We start from the raw sequence: 26467 nt of genomic DNA, 5'->3' as shown, positions 1-26467 counted from the left end.
TCCAGCTATTTATGAGGAGAATAAGCCATATTTCAATCACCTGCCAATGCTATAGAATGTATACCCCAGAAAATTGAACATTGCTATACTGTGACCATGCATTTGCATGGATCTACCATTCATCAACATTAATTGCTTGTTAATTCAACATGCATCTTTTTCGGTCAACAGTGTCACAAAATAATTTATACATGCTTTCTCGCTTTGAACTCATCATTATCACCAAAAGTCAGCCTGTATGAAACAACAATTCGCTTTAAAAAAAAAAGAAAAGAAAACCTACACGCGCAAACAAAAAGTCTCTCTTAAATCAGGAAAATGCATTTGTAGTTGAGGGGGCATTCAACTTGAAAATCATTGCTCAAACAATTTCATTTACGAAATACATGCAAGTATACTCCACAAGAAAAAGCAAAGATTTTGACAGGTTGCTTGCGATTTGTGATATAATTTTTCCCTTTTTCGCAAGTTGTTTCAGAATAAACATGGACAATAACTGTATAGACAATATGTATAATTTAATGTTACATGCATATCCACAAGCAGTGTCCACTTATATTTACCAAGTTTGAGACAGAAAATTTGTCAAATCTTCATGTTTGCTGCTACCCATCACTGGTGATTTTTACCTCAGCCAAATAAGACACTAAGAATTTAGGGAAACGGTTCTTTTGTCAGTGACAATGCACGATTACGCAGTCGTTTTCTCAGGATATCCTACTTACGTGATCAGATGGCGACGGTGATGATGAGACACGTTCGAAGATCCATTATTAGAGGACAGGCGGAACGTCTACGAGGTAGTATATTTTTGTGTTCAATTATCTGTCTTTACATGTGGGTATGCAAGGTCTGCCAAATAGGCAGACCGGAGAAAAATCGTTATAGACTCATCAATGTGTTCCTCTGCACGGAAATCTTTAGTAAAAGGCGAAAGATTTATGCGTATTGCAGAGAAACCAGAGTAATGAAATGTTGAAGTTACATAATATAAATATAAACAACAAAAAATATGAGGATAGTTATCACTTATTTACATTTGTGACACGTACATCCATTCAGGTTTAATTTCAAACTTTTCAAAAGATAGATTTCGCACAGTTTTACAAAAATATATTATTATTATTTTTTTGATAATAATTTGCTTTCATAAAGGCTCTCCATGATGTACGAAGGGTATAATTACATTGAATGGGAATGGTAACCACTTAGAATTATTAGATTTTTTTATAATCGATCATGATTTCTTGCACACTAGCTGTACAGAGCGCCTAGGAACTGTCTTATTAACAATGGACAAAATAACTATCGATTGTATTATGTCAGATAGAGAAAAAAAGCGAAAACACATTCATAGGGACTAACTGCAAATATCATCAATCTATCAATCTACCCATATCAATTAATTATGAGTTCCCGACGTTTTCCAAACAGGTTTCAGTATTTTTTTTAAAGATAATAGAGAGCATATTGATCGATTCAATGTGCCAAAAATAGCGCCCTCTACGAATACCGTTTATAGTGTATAAATCTTCCTAATCACTGATGCGAATGACATGCTTTATGCATGCACCAAGACACTAGGTTATACGAACTGGAAGGTTTTTACATGACCGTTCAACCCGACCTATATGAGACATTATTGTTTCCTCTTTGAAAATCATGTTTTGGAAAAAAAAACAACAACACATTTTTAAACTTTTCTAGGGCATGTCATAAAGACAGGCTGCACAATCAATGCGCCTTCATTTTCTCTGCGGGGTGTGTGTCGTGTTTTTCTCCCTCTTTCTCTCCCTCTCTCTCCCACTCTCCCTTCGATCTCTCCCTCTCTCTCTCTCTCTCTCTCTCTCTCTCTCTCTCTCTCTCTCTCTCTCTCTCTCTTTCTCTCTGTCTTTATCTTTATAGATGGATAGATAGTTCAGACAGAGAGCTATACAGACCAGGACAAGGGGTCAAATTCGCTGATCAACAAAAAAAATCAAGTGGAACCTAAACAGGATACAGACAGTCATGTAGTGCTTTTAACCTTGTTAACAGATATTCATAGTTAGAATCCGATCGTCTCTTGAAGGATAATACTGGTACAAAAATATCCGTCATGTATTATTTTCAGCATTGATTATCTTATCATTTTACCTATAGGTTTATCATAAAAAAAGAATTATTCTTCAAGAATAAGTTGCAAGACCCGCTCTACACTTTCAGTAACGTTGTGGTTTGGAAGTAGAAGAGAGGGGCCCACATACTACAAGCTCTGCCTTTTTTAGTGGGTCCCTCCATTTTTCGCACTTTGAGCAACGGTAATGTCATGTACTTCACTTTGATCACTTCTGTTTCTTTTTTACTATACAATGTATGATTACTATATATAATAGGTCCTCAATTGTTGTACAGTCTTTTCATTCTACTATGTTCTATTTACCTTATTCTCTGTTATCAAAAGAAGTGAAACATATGTTTTGTCGAAAAATGAAATGAACTTTGAATTGAAAAAAACCCACAAAACTCAGGAATAATGTCTTCAAAGAAAAAAGAAACATATTGTAAAGTGTTAAACGAATTGTCTTCTGTTGATGTATAACAAATGTCCAAATCATTTCAGGAATGTTTGTACCACGTATCGGTTATAGTGTGTTGTTCCAATATTTACAATGTGTGCTTTCATCAAAATAATGACCATTCAAAGGGTCGATGAGCGTTTTGACTTGAACTTCGCCGCGTTAGCTATTATACTAGTACTCAGTATTCTTCCAGTGGGGTTATGGCCTATGCTACACCATGTAACTAATATTCTTTATCAAAATGAGTAAAATTTATTGGTAAGTAAGAGAAGAGTCAGCGACACAGGCATGAAAAATACACACACACACACACACACACACACATACATACATACATACATACAAATACATACATACACACACGAAAAACAAATTAAAAAATGGAATAGATTTATTATTCCTTTGAACGCATCGTTACACGCAGAGCGGAGCGCCATAATTATTCTCCTCTCCCGCGAAACTTATCTTTCTTGTAATGTCTTTTTCGCACACTTTTGTTGTTAGGGCAACATTTTGTGTTTGTACACTCGTGTCCGCTTACTTTTTATGACATTGCATTATTTACATAATATACCGTTTATCAAAGTGGAATACGAAAAATGAATATATAAAACAAACATATGTTGAGATTCCCAAATGTTTGCTCAGAGCAATAGACTCATCCTACATGGTTGAATTTGGAGTGTTGAGCCACAAAACTGTTGTTTTTTCTTAACGCTGTTGGTGTTTTAAATTTGACCTTTTGCAAACTCGTTTGAGTGCGTCTGAACTTGAGTTATACGTCTTTCTTTCTTTTTTTCCAAGCACTGCCAAGAGCAAGGGAAGTACAATATCACTTAACACTTTGATATCTGTCTTCCAATGATTGCCGTGAAGCATTGTTTAATAAGGCGATGAGACACGAACACCCATTCAAGCTATAGCTGACCGGATGTGTAGCCTATATAGATACCATCAACGCAAACTGATTGGGTATATGCCATCACGATGATAGCTCATTGGAGGGCTTTGATACACGTTAGTGATAACTGCTAGCTGATGGGATGTACCAACACGTAAGCCGATTGGCGAACATTGATTTTGCTGACCTTGATATTCAGTGACGTAGAATGAACCCAGGGTAGTACGTGCACGTGTTCCACTTTCATAAAAGACTACAAGCTTCCACGACCGTTGCTCATTAAGCGATTCCAGCTAACGAAGAAGGGTCGATTCGTTCTCAGAGGGTCGTAAGTATAGCTTTTTGCTTACAACATCTCTTAAAATACACAAGAATCTTGTTTCTCAAGTCTAGAGTATAACATGGGGTTACATGCAGTTCGTTATTCAGATGCTCGTTGTTCCAAAGGTTCGTTTGTCCAAAATTGAAATAAGCTTTAATTCGTTATTCGGAAGACTTGTCATTCCGAAATTTGAAAAAACACACAGAAGTTTAGTCATTTCGAAGGTTATTCTTTAATCCGATAACAATTTAAGGTTCTTAATTCCTATCGACAGTACGCGCCTTCTTCACGTGTACTTTTTTTTTTTAATTAACGGAACTTATTTCATTGTCGGACTAGATCGAGAAAACCAAAACTCAAAGAGCAATGTGAAATTAGTGAAAGTAGCGACATTATTAGAACACATCTGGGAAGGTTTGAGGGAAATCGGACAATCGATGCAAAAGTTATGATATTTTACAGTTTTAATGTTGGAACCGCTGGATGAAGAGACTACTAGAGGGTACGTGGACAACATTAAAAAAAATATAAAGAAATTTCGCCCCCCTTTTACTTTTCTTTTTTAATGAAAGAGCCCTTGACTAACCTCTTTCAGAATGAAAACAGGGAGAATGATATCACCCTTAACATATTATGTCCGTAACAAGTTGATGGAATGTGTAATTTTCATAAAAATGATTTTTTTTTTGAATTTTTCCTTTATTTTCTATTCTTGTTCACACATGGCGTCACAAACCCTGTTAATCTCCTTATCCAGTCATTACGCAACACCAGAACTTTAAAAATTCATAACTTTTGCATCGCTTGTCCGATTTTCCTCAAACTTTCACTGATGTGTTCTACAAAATTTTGCTGCTTTTCACTCAATCCATATTGGTCTTTGGGTTTTGGTTTCCTTTAACGATCCTTAATTGGGAATTCAACAACGAACCCTTTTCCCATTTTCAGATTGACAAACCCTCTAAATAACGAACCTTATATTTCAATTTCGGATCAACAAGCCTTCGGAATAACGAACATAACAATCACCTGCAACATAATGGTACAGAGTAGATCGTTATCCATGTTTGTCATGTATATAACACAGGGTGAATCTCGGGGCTGAATTCTGGCTACACCGCGCATATAATCATCGTCTGCATATCTTTCTTCTCCTTCTTCTTTTGAGAAGCTTTCCTTTATTGATGTTTTGAATTCAATGTCCCGCTCGTTTCAGCTCGTCTCAACTTTTTCAAAACAATGATTTCTTGTTGTCCGCTTCCTTGGCTTTTAGTTTCTATAGGAGTTAGACGAAAATTTATCATGACAAAACATATTGATTGTGTCTCTTCCTCAATGAGGGATACAATTGGAATTATATTTAGAATGAGACAAGTTGTGCCTAGACGAATCTTACAATTCTTTTTATATGATACTCTTATACTTTCGCGTATATTGTGACTTTATGATCTAGATAGTTCGACATTGAAAAATGCCCATGAGTCATACAGCTCATGAGTCATACAGCCCATAAGTTCGACACTATACCCGATACGCAAATAAAGCCCATGGGTTCGACACTAGGTAAAAACAGCCCACGAGTTCGACAGATACTCTCGTGTGCCTTATTATTAGTGTCGATCTCATGGGCTGTATGACTCGTGAGCTGTATAACTCATGGGCTGTATGACTCGTGAGCTCTATGACTCGTGGGTGTCAGTCTCGTGACTTGCACCCATTTTCAAACGGAAAAAATGTCCATACAGCCTCCCAAAATATAATGATCTAAAGAATATAAAATCACCTAAAACTGTTTGCAAGTCATTCGAATACACTGTATGTATCTTTTAGCTAATAACGTTTTAACGTTCCCCATAAAAAGCTGTAAACATCTATAAAACATCACTTTTGTATGTATTGCAAACAAAATGTAACACAACTTGTATTATCAAAAAACTGGCAGCGACTAGTCTGCTTGCTATTGCAAGTTCTTTTTTTAACCAACTACATTTTTTTTTTTTGGAAAGTATATAGTGATAGATTATCAATAAAATGCATTTAACTGCAGTATGTCTTTTAGTTTGTCAAAAAGCTTCAGGTTAGAAGAATGATATGGAAAATTTGAAATATTTACATATGACTGAAGCTGTTTTTCAATTGTTATGAAGTAAATTCAAATCAGCCCAAATCACAAAATATACCAATGTGTCATATACTGCTACTGCAACATACATACAACAAACAAAATGTTCCCAGAATATCTCTTAGTAGGCCTACGTGTATTCTGGTATGAAAACAGTAAAATATGGGTGAATCAATTTTTTATTAAGTATATACTAAATTTTGACATGCCTTTTTACAGCCCAGTGATAACAAACCCTAAACTTCCATGAAATGTACGTTACACTGTAAAAACATCGGTGTTAGATTTAACACCACGGGTGTTAAATTTTATACCGATCAAACTTCAATAGAGGACCACACCCGCAGGTGTTAAAAATGCACTGTGATGGTGTTGAAAAGTGTTCACCTGACACTTCGTGGTGTTAATTTGACACTGTACCTGGTGTTATTTTGACACTGTACTGGTGTTAATTCAAAAATGACACCACATGGTGTTGATTTGATATTTGTTGGTGTTAATATCAATGGTTTAACACCCGTCCAGCTTCAATAAGAGACCACACCAGCTGGTGTTACTTTGGTGTAAATTTATTTTCACATTTTTTCAAAAATCTAGTATTTTAATGTAAAATTCTTGATCGCCTTGTTTAAATTAAAAATCAACAAGAAGTGCAATAACTAAGAAACTCTTCAAAAAACAGTCTAAAATTTGGAAATGACACCCGGAGGTGTTAATTTAACACCATAAATGAGCCCCGAAAATTTAACACCAGCTCGGTGTTCACTATTTAACACCGGACTTTTTGCAGTGTAGGGGGAGCCAACAGTTGGACTACGTCTACAACGAAAATTGTGTTCGTTCAGCATCAGCCGATCAAACCTTTTCAACCCCTATATACATTACAAACCTCCTATATTCTCATTCTACTTCATCTATCAATAGAATTCACATATGATAAAGGGATCATACTTCTGGATTGGAAACTATATAGAGTGACGACCATGCATGCAGCAGCTACCCTTACCCTGGTATTTGCCGCACTCACGCAAGTGCAGTTGTCGACGCAGTTGTCCATGCGTTGCGAGAGTCTCTGGACGCAGTACGGGGACTATTGCTACCGAATGTTCGGTGCTGGGAAGACATGGACTGCTGCGAGAGACCACTGCCGGAACCATGGGGGGAACCTGGCGTCAGTGCACAGCGAGGGAGAGAATGACTTCTTGTACGAGTTGTGGCGATCAGCTGTTCCTACCCCCGCTTGGGTAAGTCCAAGTGCGTTATATACAGCAAAATAAGACGGGCAGAATAGTTGATGTCCTGGAGTTGAATGGCGACATCCCATTCCGATAATCTCATCAAATTTGTGGCTGCGGCTGCAACGAATTTGAACTGATACCATTAAGATCAGTATCGAAGATTTTTTAAATTCATTCTTTAAAAAATAAAAAAGGTCTATCAAATTTTATGGCCGATTTTTAGGAAGTTTGTAAAATATGATAGTCTGATATTACCCTGTTTGTCAACAAGTCAGAATAAACATGGTGTGGGACATGAGAGATGGAGTTAGGCATGCAATTAATTAATTTACAACATACCGACTTTTTGTTTGAGACGAGGTGAGAAACACTACTACCAGTGGTTGTGCAGCTTTATAATAACGGGTTCTTCGCCTTGTGTTGGTTAATGATATAAGTCCTAAACGATAAGGAGCTGTGTATGATCCCGGGATAAATATGATCTTAAATAATTATGCACAAATCGTTCGCATGCGGGCACTCGAGCTCCCGGTGATGAATTCCTCGCGGAGAGGTTTCGCGATGAAGAGCAAAAATTCCCTTATACGTTAAAGGAACTGTACAGTTCTGGTTAATGAGGTGAGGATTTAGCTTTTAACGTTTTGCGAGATATTCAGAAACAACTCTATGAGATGTCAAAGAGCATGCAATTCTAAGGGGAATCACAAGTTTACTTGATGAAAATTGGTTTTGAAATGGCTGAGATATCCAAAAACAAGGTGAAACAAAGAGATCCTAATAAAAGGCGTGGCCTGTCGCCTTTTTTTATAATCATTTTTTTTCTTTTTTTTTTTTGATATCTCAGCCAGAAATTCCACGGGAACACGCGAGTGACGCTGTAGCATAAAAGACATCGCGAGCAAACTCGGGTAAAATGCCGGGTAACTTATTATTATTATTATTATTATTATTAGTAGTAGTAGTAGTAGTAGGAGTAGTAGCCCTAGTAGTAGTAGTAGTAGTAGTAGTAGTAGTAGTAGTAGTAGTAGTAGTAGTAGGATAGTATATCATTAATCAAGTTACGGATCCAGGCGGGGCGCACCGGGCGCTCCGGCCCCTTATTCTTCTTAAAGAAAAGAATAACTAAAGAAAGAAAGGGGCTCTCCTGTACCCCTGGAATTCGTGGATCCGCCCCTGACAGTGCCTGAAATCTTACCTTCAAACCTTCTGAGGTGTCCCAGCAAATTCCCGGTTGACTGTTTGCGTGAAAATCGAAGGTCAGCTGAGCATACCATGGACGTACTACACATGAACATTCACCGCTCGTTAATTAATTCGTGCACCTATTTCTGTCAAAAGCGTCACAAACAATTCGAACATGCTTTCCTGCTTTGATCCAGTGTTGTCCACCGACAGCCAGCCTGGATAAAAACAAGAAGGCGATTTGAGAAATCTAAAAAACTCCGTGCGCAGAAGATAACTCTCTTAAATCAAGAAAAAATGCATGCGCATGTGTAATGTATATTGCGAAATCATCGCTAAAGCAATTTCATTTGCGAAATACAAGTACTTTACCAAGAAAAAAGGCAAATGATTTGGCAGGTTGACTGTGATTTGTTATCTATTTTCCCCATTTGTCGCACATTGTTTCAGAGTAGGCCTAAACAGACAGTACAGCAGACGAATCTAAACATGCTTCCCCTCTCCAATCAGGTTCAGGGACGTACATGTGTGGCCACAAGGAGTGTTTTAGTGTCCGCTTCAGTAATTACCCATTGTTAGACCCAAAATTTGTCCTTGTTTGATATTTGCTGCTCCCCGTCATTGGTGTTTATTGAAAGGCAGTTGAGTCTGAAAAGGCACCTCAGCCAAATAGGACCAATAGGGCCTATATGGAAACGGTTCTTTTGTCAGTGACGATGCACATAATCAGGTGACGATGGTGAACATTATGGATCAAAGAGAGACCTCCGTTCATAGTCCATATCGGATTATGTGTAGTAATAGGTCATGAGCATACCAACAACATCTTGCATCGTAGGATGTACTTGCACTGCAGAAGAGCGGGCGAGAGAAATTCAAGCGTAGCTCATTCGCCAGTACATTGAAGTATTAAAAAAAAAAAAAAAAAAAAAATTCTTGTGGGGGGAGGGGGGGGGGGGGGGGGAGGGGGCCCTATGCGTGTGTGTTTCCCCGTTGAATCTATCTCCAGGGTGATTACCCGAGTGACAAACGTCGAATAGAATAATAATGAAGCATGAAATGTGTACATATGATGCAAAACAAACAACAAACAAAGAAACTGAGAGGAAAAAATAGCATAATAAAACCATGGACTTCCAGAGCGCAACCCTTCTACCTCCCCCTCGTCCCCCCCCCCCCCCCTCCCCCAAGAAAATCTGAAGCCCCTGATTAGGGGCTGTCAGAGGGGAGAGATGTATCATGTGTGTGCATGTTAATTTGTGTGCGTGTGCTCATGAGTGTGTTGTGTGTGTGTGTGTGTGTGTGTGGTGTGTGTGTGTGTGTGTGTGTGTGTGGTGTGTGTGTGTTTCGTGTGGATGTAGCTAAGCTTGCTGTAACAGAACTTCAGCAATTCACTTCCTCTTTTCTTTTTTCTCTTTTTTTTTCACTCTTGTAATTATCTATCAAAGGGGTTCTGGTTCGGACTGAATGACCTAGACAGGGAAGGTTCTTTCGTCTGGTCCGATGGATCTCCGGTGGACTACACCAAGTGGATCCCAGGCCAGCCCACTAACGCTGGAGGGAACGAAGACTGTGGTCATGTGTGGTACCGCAACGCACAGAGTGATGCGACACGTGACTGGAACGATGCACCTTGCTCGTCCCAAGCATCCAGAAAACCATCTGCGCTTCTTACGCTGCTATAGAACGTAAGAAGAAAGAAAGAAGGCAATCAAGACAAGAAACTAATGTTGACATTATTTTGATGGTTTATATTATCATTAAGTGCATGTCGACACCGAAACGGTTTTGATTTGTATTAACAATTGACTTATATTATAGTGTAAACTGTTTGTTATCATCGTAGGTCATCGATCATCATCGGTACACTTAAAAGGGGATGGCTAGTAACTGATCAGTGGGAATCAGTGGGAATGCTGGGGAATGATTGTTCCAATCCTTGTGGGATTCATTTAAAGTACATTATAATATCTATTGTAGTGTGAAAATGATTTGCTTCAGAATGGTCAGTATATTATAATTCATAAAGAAATTTTGTTTTACTTTATTCGTACTGTATATAAAACAGATATGAACTGTTTATACTCAGGACCTCAACCCAATGAAAATATCCTCGAACATGTTGTGACCCTCTATAGGCTATAATATCAGCAATGCCCCCCAAAGCAGTCAATAACAATTTAATACGTCCGATACAATACAAGGAAAAAATAGCAATTAATGCACTTTCGCACTCAGAAACTCCAGTGAAGAACACGATCCAATTGGAAAACGTTGGCATATATCATTATCTAACTTACCTCGATACACCGGTAGTTCGAATAGTTTCTGTTGTTCATTATTTTCTTTTTCGGGTCCACCCGCGATGTTGATTTCTCTATATCAAAATAAAGGATCTATCATAAACAAGACCCCCTGCAAAAAGGATATTGAAACTTATACGTCTCCTTTCATGCCTTTCGTCTCATACCTTGACACGCCTGCAAAATGATGTATGCGTGTATATGTGTGCAGTGTGTGTGTGTGTGTGTGTGTGTGTGTGTGTGTGTGTGTGTGTCATGACGCAGCCGAAAACCACTTGATTGTCAATACATAATAAGTAATTACTTTAAAAAAAAACACATAAGATGTAATTTCCAATCGTTCTAACTTGGCCCAAGAGTGCTTCTTGATAACAGCAAGACTATTGGTGTATATCTTAGAGATAAAGTCATACAAGGGAATATGATTAAGCATTGGAAAAGTTCACTTTGTGCATCGTAAAAAAAAACCAACCAAACAAACAAACTTAAAACATGTATCATAATCAATCATAATCCAACAACACAGTCCGGGGCAATTTGGGGGGGGGAGGAGGGTGGCAGGCCCCTTTTCATAATAAAAGCAAACAAACAAAGCTTTAGTGCTTCAAATAGTTCTAAAATGTGAGTTAGAGATACAAACAAACAACCAGTCGTCACTATACAAAGTGTGAACGTCTCGAAAATATACCGTATGCAGTTATGGTTTATTGAGAAATATCTCCTTTTACGTTGGCTTTATTACCAACTTTTTAAATACGTAGTAGGATACAACATGCAACAAAACTTAAAAATAGGCCCTATTCATACAATCTGAAGCAGATGTAGTTCTATATTAATATGATATATCAAGCCAAGTTTTGGTGATTAAAACAAAAAGGAGGGAGCAAAATTATGAAGTACGAAAATATCTTATTTTTCTCTCATAACGTGGGGAAAAGAAACATGAAAAAAAAAACACACAAAACAAACCGAGGCCTTGAGACCAGCCGTGGATTCCCGCGGGTGCCCGCGTGGATGCAAGAGCAGGGGGTAATCAAAGTCATAGTGTTAATATCTTCCCGTTTCGACGGGAACAACCTGTGGGCAGAACTTTCGGGGAATCTCATTTGCGTTTTTGGTAATTTTTCCCTGAATGTTTTGTTTTTTGCCCTGCGGAGGTGGAAATGTGTGTGTGCGTGAGGGGGTGGGGGGGGGAGGGGGTGAGGGGCAACAAGACAACTGTTGGACTTCAACGGGTGCAAATTAACCCCTCGAAACTCAAGTTCTATAATAAAAGCAAGTAGTGGCGGGAATGATCCCTACCAATGGACCGGATCGCCTGGCATATACTACAAAAATGTATTATAAAATTTCTGGGAAGGGTGGTCATTTAGAAGACAGCACAATTAACGAAAGAATGAGAAGACTTTTCTTTTTATTTCTTCAATAAAAATGTGCAAAATCGTATTATGAGAAAAAAAAAAATAAAACCCCTCAGACCCGTGGATTTCCACGGGTGCTGCTAGTCCTATACTATAATACTCGAAGTTGTTGTTGTTGTCGCGGCCTTATGTATTTCCTGTTTTATTCCGGCGTTGCTGGATTGTCTATCTCCTCCCGAGCCGTCGGCTCCGGGCAGCTGCGACCGGTGCCGTCGGCCGCAGGAGAGTATCCTGCATCGAATGGCGCGGGTTTCGTCCCCTCTCCGCCTCCATGTCGACGTCGAGGACGAAAAAGAAAAATTAATTAGCAACATGCATAATGCATTTTTGTGCGTGACGAAAGAGCCAAGCGTTTTAATATTCACCAATCCTGCGCTGGACTCCTACTTTCTCGATAGTGCATCATTTATCTGGCAGAGACAGTGGGATACTAAAGATGATGGGTGCAGCGAAATCTTTGACATCTTCCGGCGGACACGCAGGCACGCACACAATGTACTCTCGGGTGGGCACGGTACGCCAGTGTGTGGCCTGCGCCTGTGTGTATGTATTGACGATGGTTACATGAAACACTATCTGCTTTCGCGTGATGGGACTCTCATATCGTATAATACACGGCGCGCGCGATCATACAAGGGCATTTACGTACAGTGACGTTCGCCATTGGCATTGGCGTGCCCTAATGAAAACAACGAATGCTGTTATTTTATTTTATTTTGCACAACTGCAGGATACTATACATATGCAGCTCAGGTACGTCATTTAGTTTACTCTCAAGTGGGTATCATTGTACTCAGACTGTTTAGGACGGCTAAATATCCACTTAAATTTTGTCCTTGCCGATCGTATCCTTCCATATCAGATTACACGCGCCGCTGTCCATTCATTTACTGTAGGGCTGCTGTAAACATGAATATTCATAAGATGAGCGGACGTAGAGGAAACCCTCGCTTTGCCGACCGCTTCTTTTTTTTTGAATTTCCAGGTGGAAATAAAATGGGTAATTCTATGGTCCATCACACCAAGTTTTGTTGATAAAAATAAAAAAGAGGGAGCAAATGAAGACAAAAATATTCTTCTTTCTCCCATAACGAGGGAAAAGAGTTAAAGAAAAAATACGAGGCCCTGAGATGCATGGATTCCAACAGGTGCCTACTTATTAAACCTAATGACTATAATATGATCTCCCCCTCCACAAATAATAGTGGAGATTATAGTGGTAATATAATAACGATAATGATAATAATAATAATAATAATAATAATGATAATAACAATAATGATAATAATGATGATAAAATGTACCTGTGTCTGAAGCAGATAAACGGGTGGTTCTATGATCTATCAAACCAAGGTTTGGTGATAAAAACTAAAAGAAGAGAGCAGTATAGTGAAGACGAAAATATTGTACAATGTATTTCTCTCAGCACAATAGCAACAAAAACACAACTGGGGTAGTCCTGCTCAGCACAAGATTGAGTATGTTAGTGCAGTGAAGCAGTTTTTGACAGTTTGCGCAGGACTGTCTTCAGAAAAGCTTTTTATCAAGAGCAGAAAAATGGGGGAAAGAGATTTTTACAATTCTTAACAAATTAACATTTCTGCCTCCCTATGTTGATCATCCCTATATTATGACTCTACTCTCTCCTCTCCCCTAATGGTGCCTCGCTCGGGTGACTACATTTGACTACATTTGTTTGACCAATATTGCAATTTTATGTAGCATTAAATCCTTGAGTTTTTACCTTGAAAATTATAAACTATTTTGTTCATTCCGTAGATTTTATTATAATCTCGACATACTGAATTTCGCATGTGTTTCGTAATCTTTCGTAATTAGCATGTTGCACTAAACGCTTACATTATTTCTTTGGAACCTACATCCTACAAGCATTGCTTTTTAGTAGGTTCCTCATATTTACACATCATTGTATTACATGTCCTTATACATTTGTGAAATTATGTCTAAAATTGACTGTTGTGTTAAACATATTTTACTTCAAAATCAAATGGAATATGTAACCTGAATATGAAATGTGAAATTTGGAACATGATTAAAAAAATAATAATAATTATACAAATGTTAGTAATAATAAAAATGATAATAACAATAACAATATTACACTGTAATAATGATAATAAGAGAATAGGCCAATACAAATTAATGGGGAGGGGTGCTATAATCCATAACTAAGAGTGGGCGGAAGAGACGCAAACAGGTACTGGATTGTTTTAATGTTTAAAAATAAATATCAATGATAACGAAGCTATTTGAAATAAGTAACCTTGAGAGTAACCTTGACATGACGGACAAAAAGATTCACTATCCTTGACCGATAAACTTTTTTTCTGAATTCCCTTGAGTCATCCCCATGTCAATGAATTATATAAAATAGCAATGAAACCGAATGACTATGATCTCCCCTCCCTGAAAATAATAATAATGGTAATAATCATAATCATAATCATAATCAATGATTACAATGATAGTAAAAACAATAAACAGTATCAATGAGATAAACAGGCGGTTCTAAATCCATCAACCCAAGTTTTGATTATGAAAACAGAAATGAGGGAGCAAATGAAGACAAAAATAATCTTTGTGTATTTTTTCTGTCATAACGTGGTTGAAGAAATATTAAAGAAAGAATACGAAGCCCTGAGACCCGTAGATTTCCACGGGTTTCTTATACTTATAAAGCCTAATGACTACATGATCACAATAATAATATAACAGTAGGAGCATAATAATGATAACAATATGATAATAATAGTGATGATGTTTAGTCTGAAGTATATAAACGGATGGTTCTCTGATACATCGAACCAAGTTTTGGAGATTAAAAACAAAAAGGAGGGAGCGATTGAAGACGAAAATATTATATTTTTTTCTCATAACGTGGGAAAAGAAATAGGAATGAAAAAAAAAATGCGATGCCTTGAGACCAGCCGCGGATTCGCTCGGGTGCCTGCATGGATGCAAGAACAGGGGGTATAATTAATATCAAAGTCATACAGTGTCAATAGCATCTCCCCGTTCAGACGGGAAGAATCTGTGGGCAGAACTTTCGGAGAATCTCATCAAGCGTTTTTTGGTGATTTTTCCCTGAATGTTTGTTTGTTTGTTTGTTCTGCGAGGGTGAAAATGTGTGTGAGGGCATGGTGGTCATGAGTAGAAGAGAGCACAAGTAACTGTTCTTTTTATTTCATCAATAAAAATGTGTAAAATCGTATATATGAGAGGGAAAAAAAGAGTAAAACCCCTCAGACCCGTGGATTTCCACGGGTGCTGCTAGTCCTATACTATAATACTCGAAGTTGTTGTTGTTGTCGCGGCCTTATGTATTTCCTGTTTTATTTCGGCGTTGCTGGTTTCTCTATCTCCTCCCGAGCCGTCGGCTCCGGGCAGTTGCGACCGGTGCCGTCGGCCGCAGGAGAGTATCCTACATCGAATGGCGCGGGTTTCGTCCCCTCTCCGTCTCCGTGTCGACGTCGAGGACGAAAAAGAAAATTTAATTAGCTACATGCATAATGCATTTTTGTGCGTGACGAAAGAGCCGAGCGTTTCAATATTCACGGAACCTGCGCTGGCCTCCTGCTTTCTCGATCTTCCATCTTTTAGCTTGCAGAGACACTGGGGGATACTAAAGATGATGGTGCAGCGAAATCTCTGACATCTTCCGGCGGACGCGCACGCACACACACAATGTACCTCGCAGAACTCTATACACACTCTACACTGTGTGTATATAGTTCTGTGATGTACCTTTGCCTCCGCCTGTTACGTGTACTGAATGTATTGACGATGGTTACACGAATCTGTGTGTGCGTGATATGGACTACAAGGGCATTTACGTACAGTTCGCCATTATTGGCGTCCCCAAATGAAAACAACGAACGTCAGGTACGTCATTTAGTTTGCTCGCCGTTTGCTCTCAAGTCCGGTGTCACTGTACGCAGACTGTTTAGGACGCGGCTAAATATATTTGCCGATCGTACCCTTACATACTAGTATCAGATTACACGCGCAGCTGTGTCCATTCGTTTACTGCAGAGCTGCTGTAATCATACATATTCATAAGATGAGCGGACGTAGAGGAAAACCTCGCTTTACCGACCGCCTATTTTTAAAATTGCAAGTGGAAATAGAATGTGTGGTTCTATGGTCTATCAAACCAAGTTTTGGTGACAAAAAAAGAGGGAGCAAATGAAGACGAATGCAGTGATGTATATATTCTTCTTTCTTCCATAACATGGGAAAAATATTAAAGAAAAAAAATACGAGGTCGTGAGAACCTACTCCCACGGGTGCCTTATTAAACCTGATGACTATTAAACCTGATGACTATGATCTCCCCCTCCCCAAATAATAACAATGATGATGATAATAATAATAAAAAAATAATAATGATAAGGATAATGATAATTATATAATAATAACAATAATAGGAGCAATAATTGTAGGCCTAATATTAACTATGATAATGTACAATCTGAAGCAGATGTAGTTCTATATTAATATGATATATCAAGCCAAGTTTGGGTGATTAAAGACAAAAAGGAGGGAGCAAAATTATGAAGACGAAAATATCTTATTTTTCTCTCATAACGTGGGGAAAAGAAACATGAAAAAAAAAACACAAAACAAACCGAGGCCTTGAGACCAGCCGTGGATTCCCGCGGGTGCCCGCGTGGATGCAAGAGCAGGGGGTAATCAAAGTCATAGTGTTAATATCTTCCCGTTTCGACGGGAACAACCTGTGGGGAGAACTTTCGGGGAATCTCATTTGCGTTTTTGGTAATTTTTCCCTGAATGTTTTTGTTTTTTGCCCTGCGGAGGTGGAAATGTGTGTGTGCGTGAGGGGGGGTAGGGGTGAGGGGCAACAAGACAACTGTTGGACTTCAACGGGTGCAAATAACCCCTCGAAACTCAAGTTCTATAATAAAAGCAAGTAGTGGCGGGAATGATCCCTACCAATGGACCGGATCGCCTGGCATATACTACAAAAATGTATTATAAAATTTCTGGGAAGGGTGGTCATTTAGAAGACAGCACAATTAACGAAAGAATGAGAAGACTTTTCTTTTTATTTCTTCAATAAAAATGTGCAAAATCGTATTATGAGAAAAAAAAATAAAACCCCTCAGACCCGTGGATTTCCACGGGTGCTGCTAGTCCTATACTATAATACTCGAAGTTGTTGTTGTTGTCGCGGCCTTATGTATTTCCTGTTTTATTTCGGCGTTGCTGGTTTCTCTATCTCCTCCCGAGCCGTCGGCTCCGGGCAGTTGCGACCGGTGCCGTCGGCCGCAGGAGAGTATCCTACATCGAATGGCGTGGGTTTCGTCCCCTCTCCGCCTCCGTGTCGACGTCGAGGACGAAAAAGAAAAATTAATTAGCTACATGCATAATGCATTTTTGTGCGTGACGAAAGAGCCGAGCGTTTCAATATTCACGGACCTGCGCTGGCCTCCTGCTTTCTCGATCTTCCATCTTTTAGCTTGCAGAGACACTGGGGGATACTAAAGATGATGGTGCAGCGAAATCTCTGACATCTTCCGGCGGACGCGCACGCACACACACAATGCGATACATCTCTATGACACAATGTACCTCGCAGAACTCTATACACACTCTACACTGTGTGTATATAGTTCTGTGATGTACCTTTGCCTCCGCCTGTTACGTGTACTGAATGTATTGACGATGGTTACACGAATCTGTGTGTGCGTGATATGGACTACAAGGGCATTTACGTACAGTTCGCCATTATTGGCGTCCCCAAATGAAAACAACGAACGTTGGTTATGTAATTGTATTTTGCACAACTGCAGAATACTATATGCAGCTCAGGTACGTCATTTAGTTTGCTCGCCGTTTGCTCTCAAGTCCGGTGTCATTGTACGCAGACTGTTTAGGACGCGGCTAAGTATTTGCCGATCGTACCCTTACATATCAGATTACACGCGCAGCTGTGTCCATTCGTTTACTGCAGAGCTGCTGTAATCATACATATTCATAAGATGAGCGGACGTAGAGGAAAACCTCGCTTTGCCGACCGCCTATTTTTAAAATTGCAAGTGGAAATAGAATGTGTGGTTCTATGGTCTATCAAACCAAGTTTTGGTGACAAAAAAAAAGAGGGAGCAAATGAAGACGAATGCAGTGATGTATATATTCTTCTTTCTTCCATAACATGGGAAAATATTAAAGAAAAAACATACGAGGTCGTGAGAACCTACTCCCACGGGTGCCTATTAAACCTGATGACTATGATCTCCCCCTCCCCAAATAATAACAATGATGATGATAATAATAATAATAATAATAATAATAATAAGGATAATGATAATAATGATATAATAATAACAATAATTGTAGGCCTAATATTAATTATGATAATGTACAATCTGAAGCAGATGTAGTTCTATATCAATATGATATATCAAGCCAAGTTTTGGTGATTAAAAACAACAAGGAGGGAGCAAAATTATGAAGACGAAAATATCTTATTTTTCTCTCATAACGTGGGGAAAAGAAACATGAAAAAAAAACACAAAACAAACCGAGGCCTTGAGACCAGCCGAAGATTCCCGCGGGTGCCCGCGTGGATGCAAGAGCAGGGGGTAATCAAAGTCATAGTGTTAATATCTTCCCGTTTCGACGGGAACAACCTGTGGGCAGAACTTTCGGGGAATCTCATTTTGCGTTTTTGGTAATTTTTCCCTGAATGTTTTTGTTTTTTACCCTGCGGAGGTGGAAATGTGTGTGTGCGTGAGGGGGGGGGGAGGGGTGAGGGGCAACAAGACAACTGTTGGACTTCAACGGGTGCAAATAACCCCTCAAAACTCAAGTTCTATAATAAAAGCAAGTAGTGGCGGGAATGATCCCTACCAATGGACCGGATCGCCTGGCATATACTACAAAAATGTATTATAAAATTTCTGGGAAGGGTGGTCATTTAGAAGACAGCACAATTAACGAAAGAATGAGAAGACTTTTCTTTTTATTTGTTCAATAAAAATGTGCAAAATCGTATTATGAGAAAAAAAAATAAAACCCCTCAGACCCGTGGATTTCCACGGGTGCTGCTACGCCAGTATATATTGTGTGTTATTTACACGCCCTCTAGAGGCGACTGTATTGTAACCATGTTTCAGCCTGGATCTCCAATAAAGTGGAGTGTTCTTTTCGCATCCTAAATCCGATGTGTTATGTTTGTCTGTTTTACGGTAATGGCGTGGTGGCAGCGCTCGGATCGTTTTCCACCCATCAACCAAGGCTTGCAGGCCACATATGGCCGACACATCAACAGTTAGATACAGTAGCTGTCGTGATTTTTGCGATTTGAACTGGCTGTTCATCACCTCCATCAGCGTTAGCGACACACAGGTAACGCTTTGATAGCCCCACGTATACATACGATACGATGGCGCGGTCAGCTGCGGATGCGCCCGCACAATGGCGCTTATGTCGGGACGAGACTCCCGAGTCCTTCCTAGCGTGGAAGAGTAGTCTCATGAGCACACTTCGTGCATACCCGGAATTCTCTCCATTCCTAGCGGAGGGGGTTTCTTGGAAAAGGAAGTCGAAGGCAAATCGTTTGCGCGGTTTCGTCGATGATTCCTCTGACTTGTCTGGCGGCAAGACAGCCGCGCAGAAAGTCCAATTGCTAGAATTGATGCTAGGTCAAATTTCAGCTTTCTGCCCAATCATTTCTCGAGGTTCGATTGTCAATAATTCAACTTCCCTGGCAGACATTTGGCACCTGGTTTGCATCCACTATGGGTTTGATAGACAGGTAGTTGATCATGACATACCGGTACGTAACTGTGATTTTGTTGATGGTGAATCTGTTGCCAGTGATGATGAACCAGTTAATGATGTTGGGCCATTAGAGGATTATAATGATAGTGAACTGAGAATCATTGATGAGTCTGAATATGAGATTGGGCCCAGAGCAAATAAAGAAAGCAATCATGATTGGTTGAATGTGAGAAGTGTAGATAATGGGATAAGTTATGCCAGATCTAGTCACAATTTGGATGAGTCACCAAGTGAACTGACTAGCAGTACCAGTTGGGATATGTCTGTTGGACGCGTTGTACGTGTAGCTCTACCCATTGGTTGCACAGGATCTAGATCTGTTGCAGACTGTGATCATGATCATACCGCTGTTCCCCCTTATGGTCTAGGCCAACATGGCACGTACACTGACAAGAGGTTGGTAGTAGATAAAGTCGAGCTCCCTGATGACATTCCCAATATTCCTGGTGATCATAAGCATGTGGAGAGTGTGTCAGTGTTAGATGAGGGTATTCTCGGATATTCTCATGGTCTTGAACTCGCTCTTGGATGCGACTGCCCTTGTCACATGTTGGCACATTTTGGTTTGTCAGAAATCAGTAATGTTGAGTTTACTGCCAATGTTGACAACTGTTTTTGTTGTGTTGGGCCAGTAGAGAAGGGTGAAACTGTCAAAGAAGCGGAGTTTTGTGGTAGCGTCCCTGTATTGCAGGCTCAGTTCTCTTCTTCTTGTGTCGATGAGTCCCAGTGTTCTGTAATGCTGCACTCTAGGCGTACACACGCTCAGCATTCACACTCACGCAACATGCACGCTGTATTTGGTAGCGAACATCACGATTTCGCCATCACGCAGAACACCGGTCCAGCCAATGCCTTGAGCACTCATCATCCGGATCTGTACGTGGACCAGCCATTTCCACGTCAGCCATCACCGCTCGATAGTCCACCCCCCACACTAGATCTGGGTGCTACTCACGAGCACGTTACGGCAGACGGCCAGCTCTATCCGTGTGTTGATGCTCCCCAGCCCCACACAGACCAGGTCCAGCTCATTGCAGTTCCTGATCATCCTTGTCTCTGGGATACACGTCCACAACATCTCTGGCGCAAAGCAGCGCAGTCGTTCCTTGATGACGCGCACATCTTCATGTACCAGCCAACCAGTCCCGTCCACCCCACCCCCATTATGGTCGATGTCGAGGGAACCCACCTTCGGCTCGATGTGAATCGGTCTCCTCTAGGCCGCCCTCCTGACACCCCCGCTGATGGGACCCACCTTCAGCTCGATGTGAATCGGGCTCCTACAAACCCTCCTCCTGATACCCCTGCTGATGGGACCCACCTTCAGCTTGATGTGAATCGGGCTCCTTCAGACCGCCCTCCTGATATTCCTGCTGATGGGACCCTCCGTCAGCTCGATGTGAATCGGGCTCCTACAAACCCTCCTCCTGATACCCCTGCTGATGGGACCCACCTTCAGCTCGATGTGAATCGGGCTCCTTCAGGCTGCCCTCCTGATACCCCTGCTGATGGGACCCACCTTCAGCTCGATGTGAATCGGGCTCCTACAGGCCGCCCTCCCGACACCCCCGGCTGCCAGCAGATAAGCGATGCTTACTCCACCCCTCCTGTTCCTGACACCATTGCGACCCTTTCTCCAGGCCGCCCCCCTGATGTCCTTGACTATCACCCTGCCTGTGGTGCTACCTTTGTTGCTGTCAAGGGTAGCTGTTGTGGAACCTACCTCCTGTGTGACACAATGTCATCTCCTCCAGGTCGTCCTCCGGACATTCTGCAAAATGACATCACCACCACTGCAGCACTAGGGTTGCTGTTACTGTATCTTTGCATACCAATGAAGATGCCTGAGATCATCTGCACTATCTTGCCACAATATCTCGTAAGTGTCTCGGTGCTAACTCAATCCATGTTTGCTGCCTTGCACTGATCATTGTACAGCATGTTTCTGGCACTGGACTGTTAAAACATGTTTTAGTTGCAGGCTTTGCCTTTTTGCCTTGAAATGTTAACGCATTTATCAGAAACGATGATGTATTTTTGGATATTTTTGATAGTAATGGTAGCCTGCCGGCTGTTTTGTATGTTGATTCATTTCTTCATACCACTTTTGACTGAGCAGATAGTTTTGTTCAAATCTTTCTTGCTTGTTTAATACACATGCATTTGGTGCTCGGATTTATATATTATGTGTATGTAGGTTCTACATATTTACCAATCATTTCCTGTTTGTACCGAGTGTTGGTAAAGTATGACTTCATCATTTGTGCAGGTTGTTGGGATTTTTGTGTGTACTTTGTTTTATTGTCTCTTACGCTCATACTTGTACACTTGAAAAGAACTTTCTGCGAATTTGTTGATGGTTTGTTTAGAATATTACAGCACTACTGTAATGTTGTTAATGGGATTTTTTTTTTCCATTGGGAGGTATTTTATTGATCACTGTATTTTTGAAGGCTTTAGTGATATAAGTATTTTGGTGTACTCTTATCGTTTATGTACATGTCGTATGCTGTGATGATACAGTTTTGATTAGTTTTATGTCTGTGGTTATTTTGTCCAATTCACAGTCCTGAATAGTTCAGGGGAAGGGATATGGAACGTGGTAAAAGAAGGGAAGAGCGTATAGCTAACAATGCAGTTATACAGTGTATTTGTTTTATGGGGGCAAATATGTATAGAAGTTCGGGTAGTGAAAGAACAGAGGAGGTAAGGGAAGTAGTGTGTGTGGATAGGACCAATGAAGATATGACAGAAGAATAAAGAGAAGTTATGATGTGTATACAGAAGCCACAGTGTTTTGATAGGACAGAAGATTATAGAGAAGTTATGTTGTATTGATAGGATAAAATGATATACTAAACTTAAGTTATATGTTATTAGAGGGAAAGAATGATGTCATGATTTATTGGATAGTATACAGTACAAATTGACTACTGTCATAGGACAAAAGAATGTCAGATGTGGTGAGGTACAATGCAATGACAGGACAGAGTAATGTACAGAAATTTTAGTGTAATGAAAGAAAATGCTGAAAGTTGTATGGATGAGAAGAAGGGAGATAATTTTATGAGTTATTCGTAGTTTTATGATGCATTTTGAATATGTTAAAGTGTAGTATACAGCACTTACAATACATAAGTGCATGTTGTATTATATTTTGGAGATATACAATGGTTCGGTGAATATAGGGTTTTTTATTTAGGGGTTCCAGTTTGGGCTTACTGGATTGATAAAAACAGTTCGCATACTATCCCCTCTCTTTTTATGGAATACGGTGTTAGATGTTGTGTGATGGTACATGTGTATTGTGATGTTAGCGCTACACTCGTACTACGGTCAATCCTTGTTTTTTCGGTTTGGTTGGCTAATAGTAGATACAGGGGAAACTCGGTATAACGAACACTGCTATAACGAGATATCGGTTATAACGAGGATATTTTCTCGGTCCCAAATTTCCTTCCACACAAATCAATGTAAAATGCTACTCTTATAGCGAGATCGGCTATAACGAAATAACTGCTATAACGAGATAAATTTTGTGACTTCCAAACAAAGAAAAACATAGTCAATCAAACCTGCTATAGCGAGGTAAAGCAAAATGCCTTCGGTAAAGCTTTACTTCGCCTGTGCTATCATCTTCCGAGATTGTAAAGCTTGATGCGCCCAAAACTGTCTTGTACACACATAATCATTTTCGTCAGTGCACTCCAGCTAGCACTGCATGTTGTACGTGTCTAGTGTGTGTGTGCGCGCACACTGATACATGCAGAAAATGTGGTGGGACGGCCATATGTATACATGACATCATCATGACGTTTAGCAGGTGTGAGGCAATCTGATGCTGTGATTGGCCTCCTACGTAGGGAATTCCCCATCTTCACACACACGCAGTCATAATGTACATACAGAATGTGTCACATACACACACAGCATTGTGCAGACCATATTCAAGCTTTCCACGCAACACACACTCATACGATAACCACATACCAATCCACAGACGATCTTGATACAATCGCAAGCTATATAAATTTACAAATTCAAACATCTACAATTAATAAGAAACACATTCTTGATATTGGATATTTTTGGCGAAAAACATCTTCTTACCCATAAAGGTGAGTTATTCCCTCACACACAATATCAAGTTATCAGTATTGATTGAAATATGATGGGTAGTCCCACATGTGCAAATTAATGTCTTTATGTTATGCCTTCTTTTATGCCTACTGATATAACGAGATATCGGCTATAACGAGGAAAATGACTCGGTCCCGACCATCTCGTTATATCGAGTTTCCACTGTAGTAGATATTGGATGCATACAAGTACTGCTTGAGTTATTTTTGAACGTATATGTATAGTATGTGTGGCAGTACACCTGTAGTTCAGAATATAGTACCTCACAAGTTTTTTAGTATTTTTATAGTTTATACAATAGGCCTGTATATACGTGAAAGGTAAAAGATGACATATTAAAGAAAGTTTGGTGAAGTAAAAGGCTGTTTTGATGCCAACATCATTCACGTGTGATTTTACACGTCTTGTGTGAGGTTGTGGAACACGTGACATATTTATTGTTAGTTATTTCTAATAGAAAGTTCTGTCTCAAAAGCAACACATGTTTGCACTACGTACAGTACATATTGCTTTTAGTTTGTTAGAGTACGGTACAAAGTGTTCCCATACTTGTGATACATTATTCTGCACTACGTACAGTACATATTGCTTTTAATTTGTTGGGGTACAAAGTGTTCCCATATGTATTCATTATTCATGGTATGCACATGTTTGCACCATTCCCAAGAGAGAAGGAGAAACAGAAAGAAAGAAAGTAGTCACGCCAGTATATATTGTGTGTTATTTACACGCCCTCTAGAGGCGACTGTATTGTAACCATGTTTCAGCCTGGATCTCCAATAAAGTGGAGTGTTCTTTTCGCATCCTAAATCCGATGTGTTATGTTTGTCTGTTTTACGGTAATGGCGCTAGTTACTCCTATAAAAATGTAGAAAATTTTTCAGTTTCTAGATAAATGGGTAAGAAAAACCAAGTCGAAAAGGTATCGAAAAGGTATAGAAATTTAGCCGTGCTTTATTTGTGAAGTCGCCGTGAATGTGGCAGTGATTTTTGCTCATGCTCAGCTGCGAGGTAGCCGCCAGGACCGCGCCTTGCGGCGCGGTCTCCGGGGCTAGTTACTAGTACGTACATGTAACTTACACATGTATGGCATGCAAGTAGTACGTACGTGGACCGGAGCTAGCGAGCGTTATACGCATGCATACGGTGCATTTTCATTTATTTTTATGAAAGTAATGGACTAATTGGAACGAAATTTTGCACAGGTGTTACTGCCATCATACCAAAACTCCATGCTAACTATGAGACCAACTTCTGCAGGTTTACAAATGTGGGCTAGTACCTTTAATAGGCCTATTGAGAATGAGGAGAAGGCCATGAAACAATGAGATAATGAGTGATTGTGGAATTGCTTAGAACTTATACCTTCCAATAATTGTCTTGTTCAGCAATGGCTGTATAATGACAGGTCTCTCAGGCTGTAGAACCAGTAGAAATGTTATGAAGAATTGGTGATCCCGCAAGCTTAATGACTTTGGATCCAATCTTCCATGCTGTATTTTTTTATTTTTTTTTGCAACGAGCTGAATGTCTGGCCTTTCTCACAATTATTCCAGATATTAACATATTTTAATTCTCTCAGATACAAATTCTTTAATAGTACGGAACATTAAAACTGCCCTTATCATCTCTGTCTATAGCATCTCCCTTGAATGTTTCTGATACCTGACTGCCAAACACCACATTCATCAGCTTCATGGCAGTGACAATTTCTTACATTACCCTCGTGTGATGGTCTTCTAAATTGTGGAGGAATTCTGACGCATGTAAAGTGGCACAGAACTGAGCTACTATCGCTCCTTTGTTGTTTTAGAATCATTGGCTGTACAACAGTAAGCATCTGGGAAGTCTTGATAACCTACTTATTCCTTCTTCATTTTGTGTTACTCCAGAAATATATCTAGCAAACCTTAAGTGTTTCAGTTTATGGCCAACAAACAAGATTGTGAATGGGATGCCGGGAAGGGTGACCATAGCATTTCTTGCCATTGCGAGACTTTTCCTTGTTTGTCTTCATTCTCTTGAGGCAGCATCAAGTTTTTGAAGATCACCTTCAATTGCATCAATGCTTGCTTTTATACAAATATTCATTGATTGGGATTAAATATAATCATTAACGAGGTTCCACAACGCAAAATAATGCGTTGCCTGAGAGACAAAAAGAACCGTTTTAGCGCGGAGTTTGTGTACCGCATATACCCGCCTGGCTATATGGGATGTAGCGCTTACACACTTGCCCACACTATCGGGCAGTGGTATGCCCCCTCCCCCCCCCCCTCCCCCTTACGCAGTTTTTGTCGTTCAGCATCTCTTGATGACGTTATTAGAACCTCATTTCTACATTTTGAATTAATGGCGGCCATTTTGAATTGAGAGATGGCTGTCATTCTGCGTGAACTGGAAATCAATTCAGTGTAACTAGGACAATTTTGGCACATTCATCTAAAAGG

General features: G+C 39.9%; 1 protein-coding gene and 1 non-coding gene across 2 annotated transcripts; one reads left to right on the top strand and one right to left on the bottom strand.

Annotated features, from left to right (window-relative positions):
• Positions 1-849: 849 nt before the first annotated feature.
• LOC139718105 (U5 spliceosomal RNA) lies at positions 850-968 on the bottom strand. Its single transcript, XR_011710020.1, has one exon. It is a non-coding gene; the product is annotated as a U5 spliceosomal RNA (small nuclear RNA).
• Positions 969-6889: 5921 nt separating this feature from the next.
• On the top strand, positions 6890-10011 carry LOC139718079 (alpha-N-acetylgalactosamine-specific lectin-like). The gene is made up of 2 exons (XM_071629573.1): positions 6890-7150; positions 9775-10011. Exons 1-2 carry the CDS (start codon positions 6890-6892, stop codon positions 10009-10011), a joined length of 498 nt encoding a protein of 165 aa, XP_071485674.1.
• Positions 10012-26467: the final 16456 nt, after the last annotated feature.

This window comes from Diadema antillarum, unplaced genomic scaffold, assembly GCF_040938485.1.
Source record: "Diadema antillarum isolate AM-2024a unplaced genomic scaffold, OU_Dant_1.0 scf00000088, whole genome shotgun sequence".
Taxonomy (NCBI): Eukaryota; Metazoa; Echinodermata; class Echinoidea; order Diadematoida; family Diadematidae; genus Diadema; species Diadema antillarum.
This window is presented reverse-complemented; position numbering and strand designations above follow the sequence as displayed.

Excerpts from the sequence above, each read along its gene's own strand:
- LOC139718079 (XM_071629573.1), top strand. The coding sequence starts at position 6,890 with ATGCATGCAGCAGCTACCCTTACCCTGGTATTTGCCGCACTCACGCAA. Across the intron at positions 7,151-9,774 it reads CTGTTCCTACCCCCGCTTGG|GGGTTCTGGTTCGGACTGAA; the intron begins GTAAGTCCAAGT and ends TATCTATCAAAG.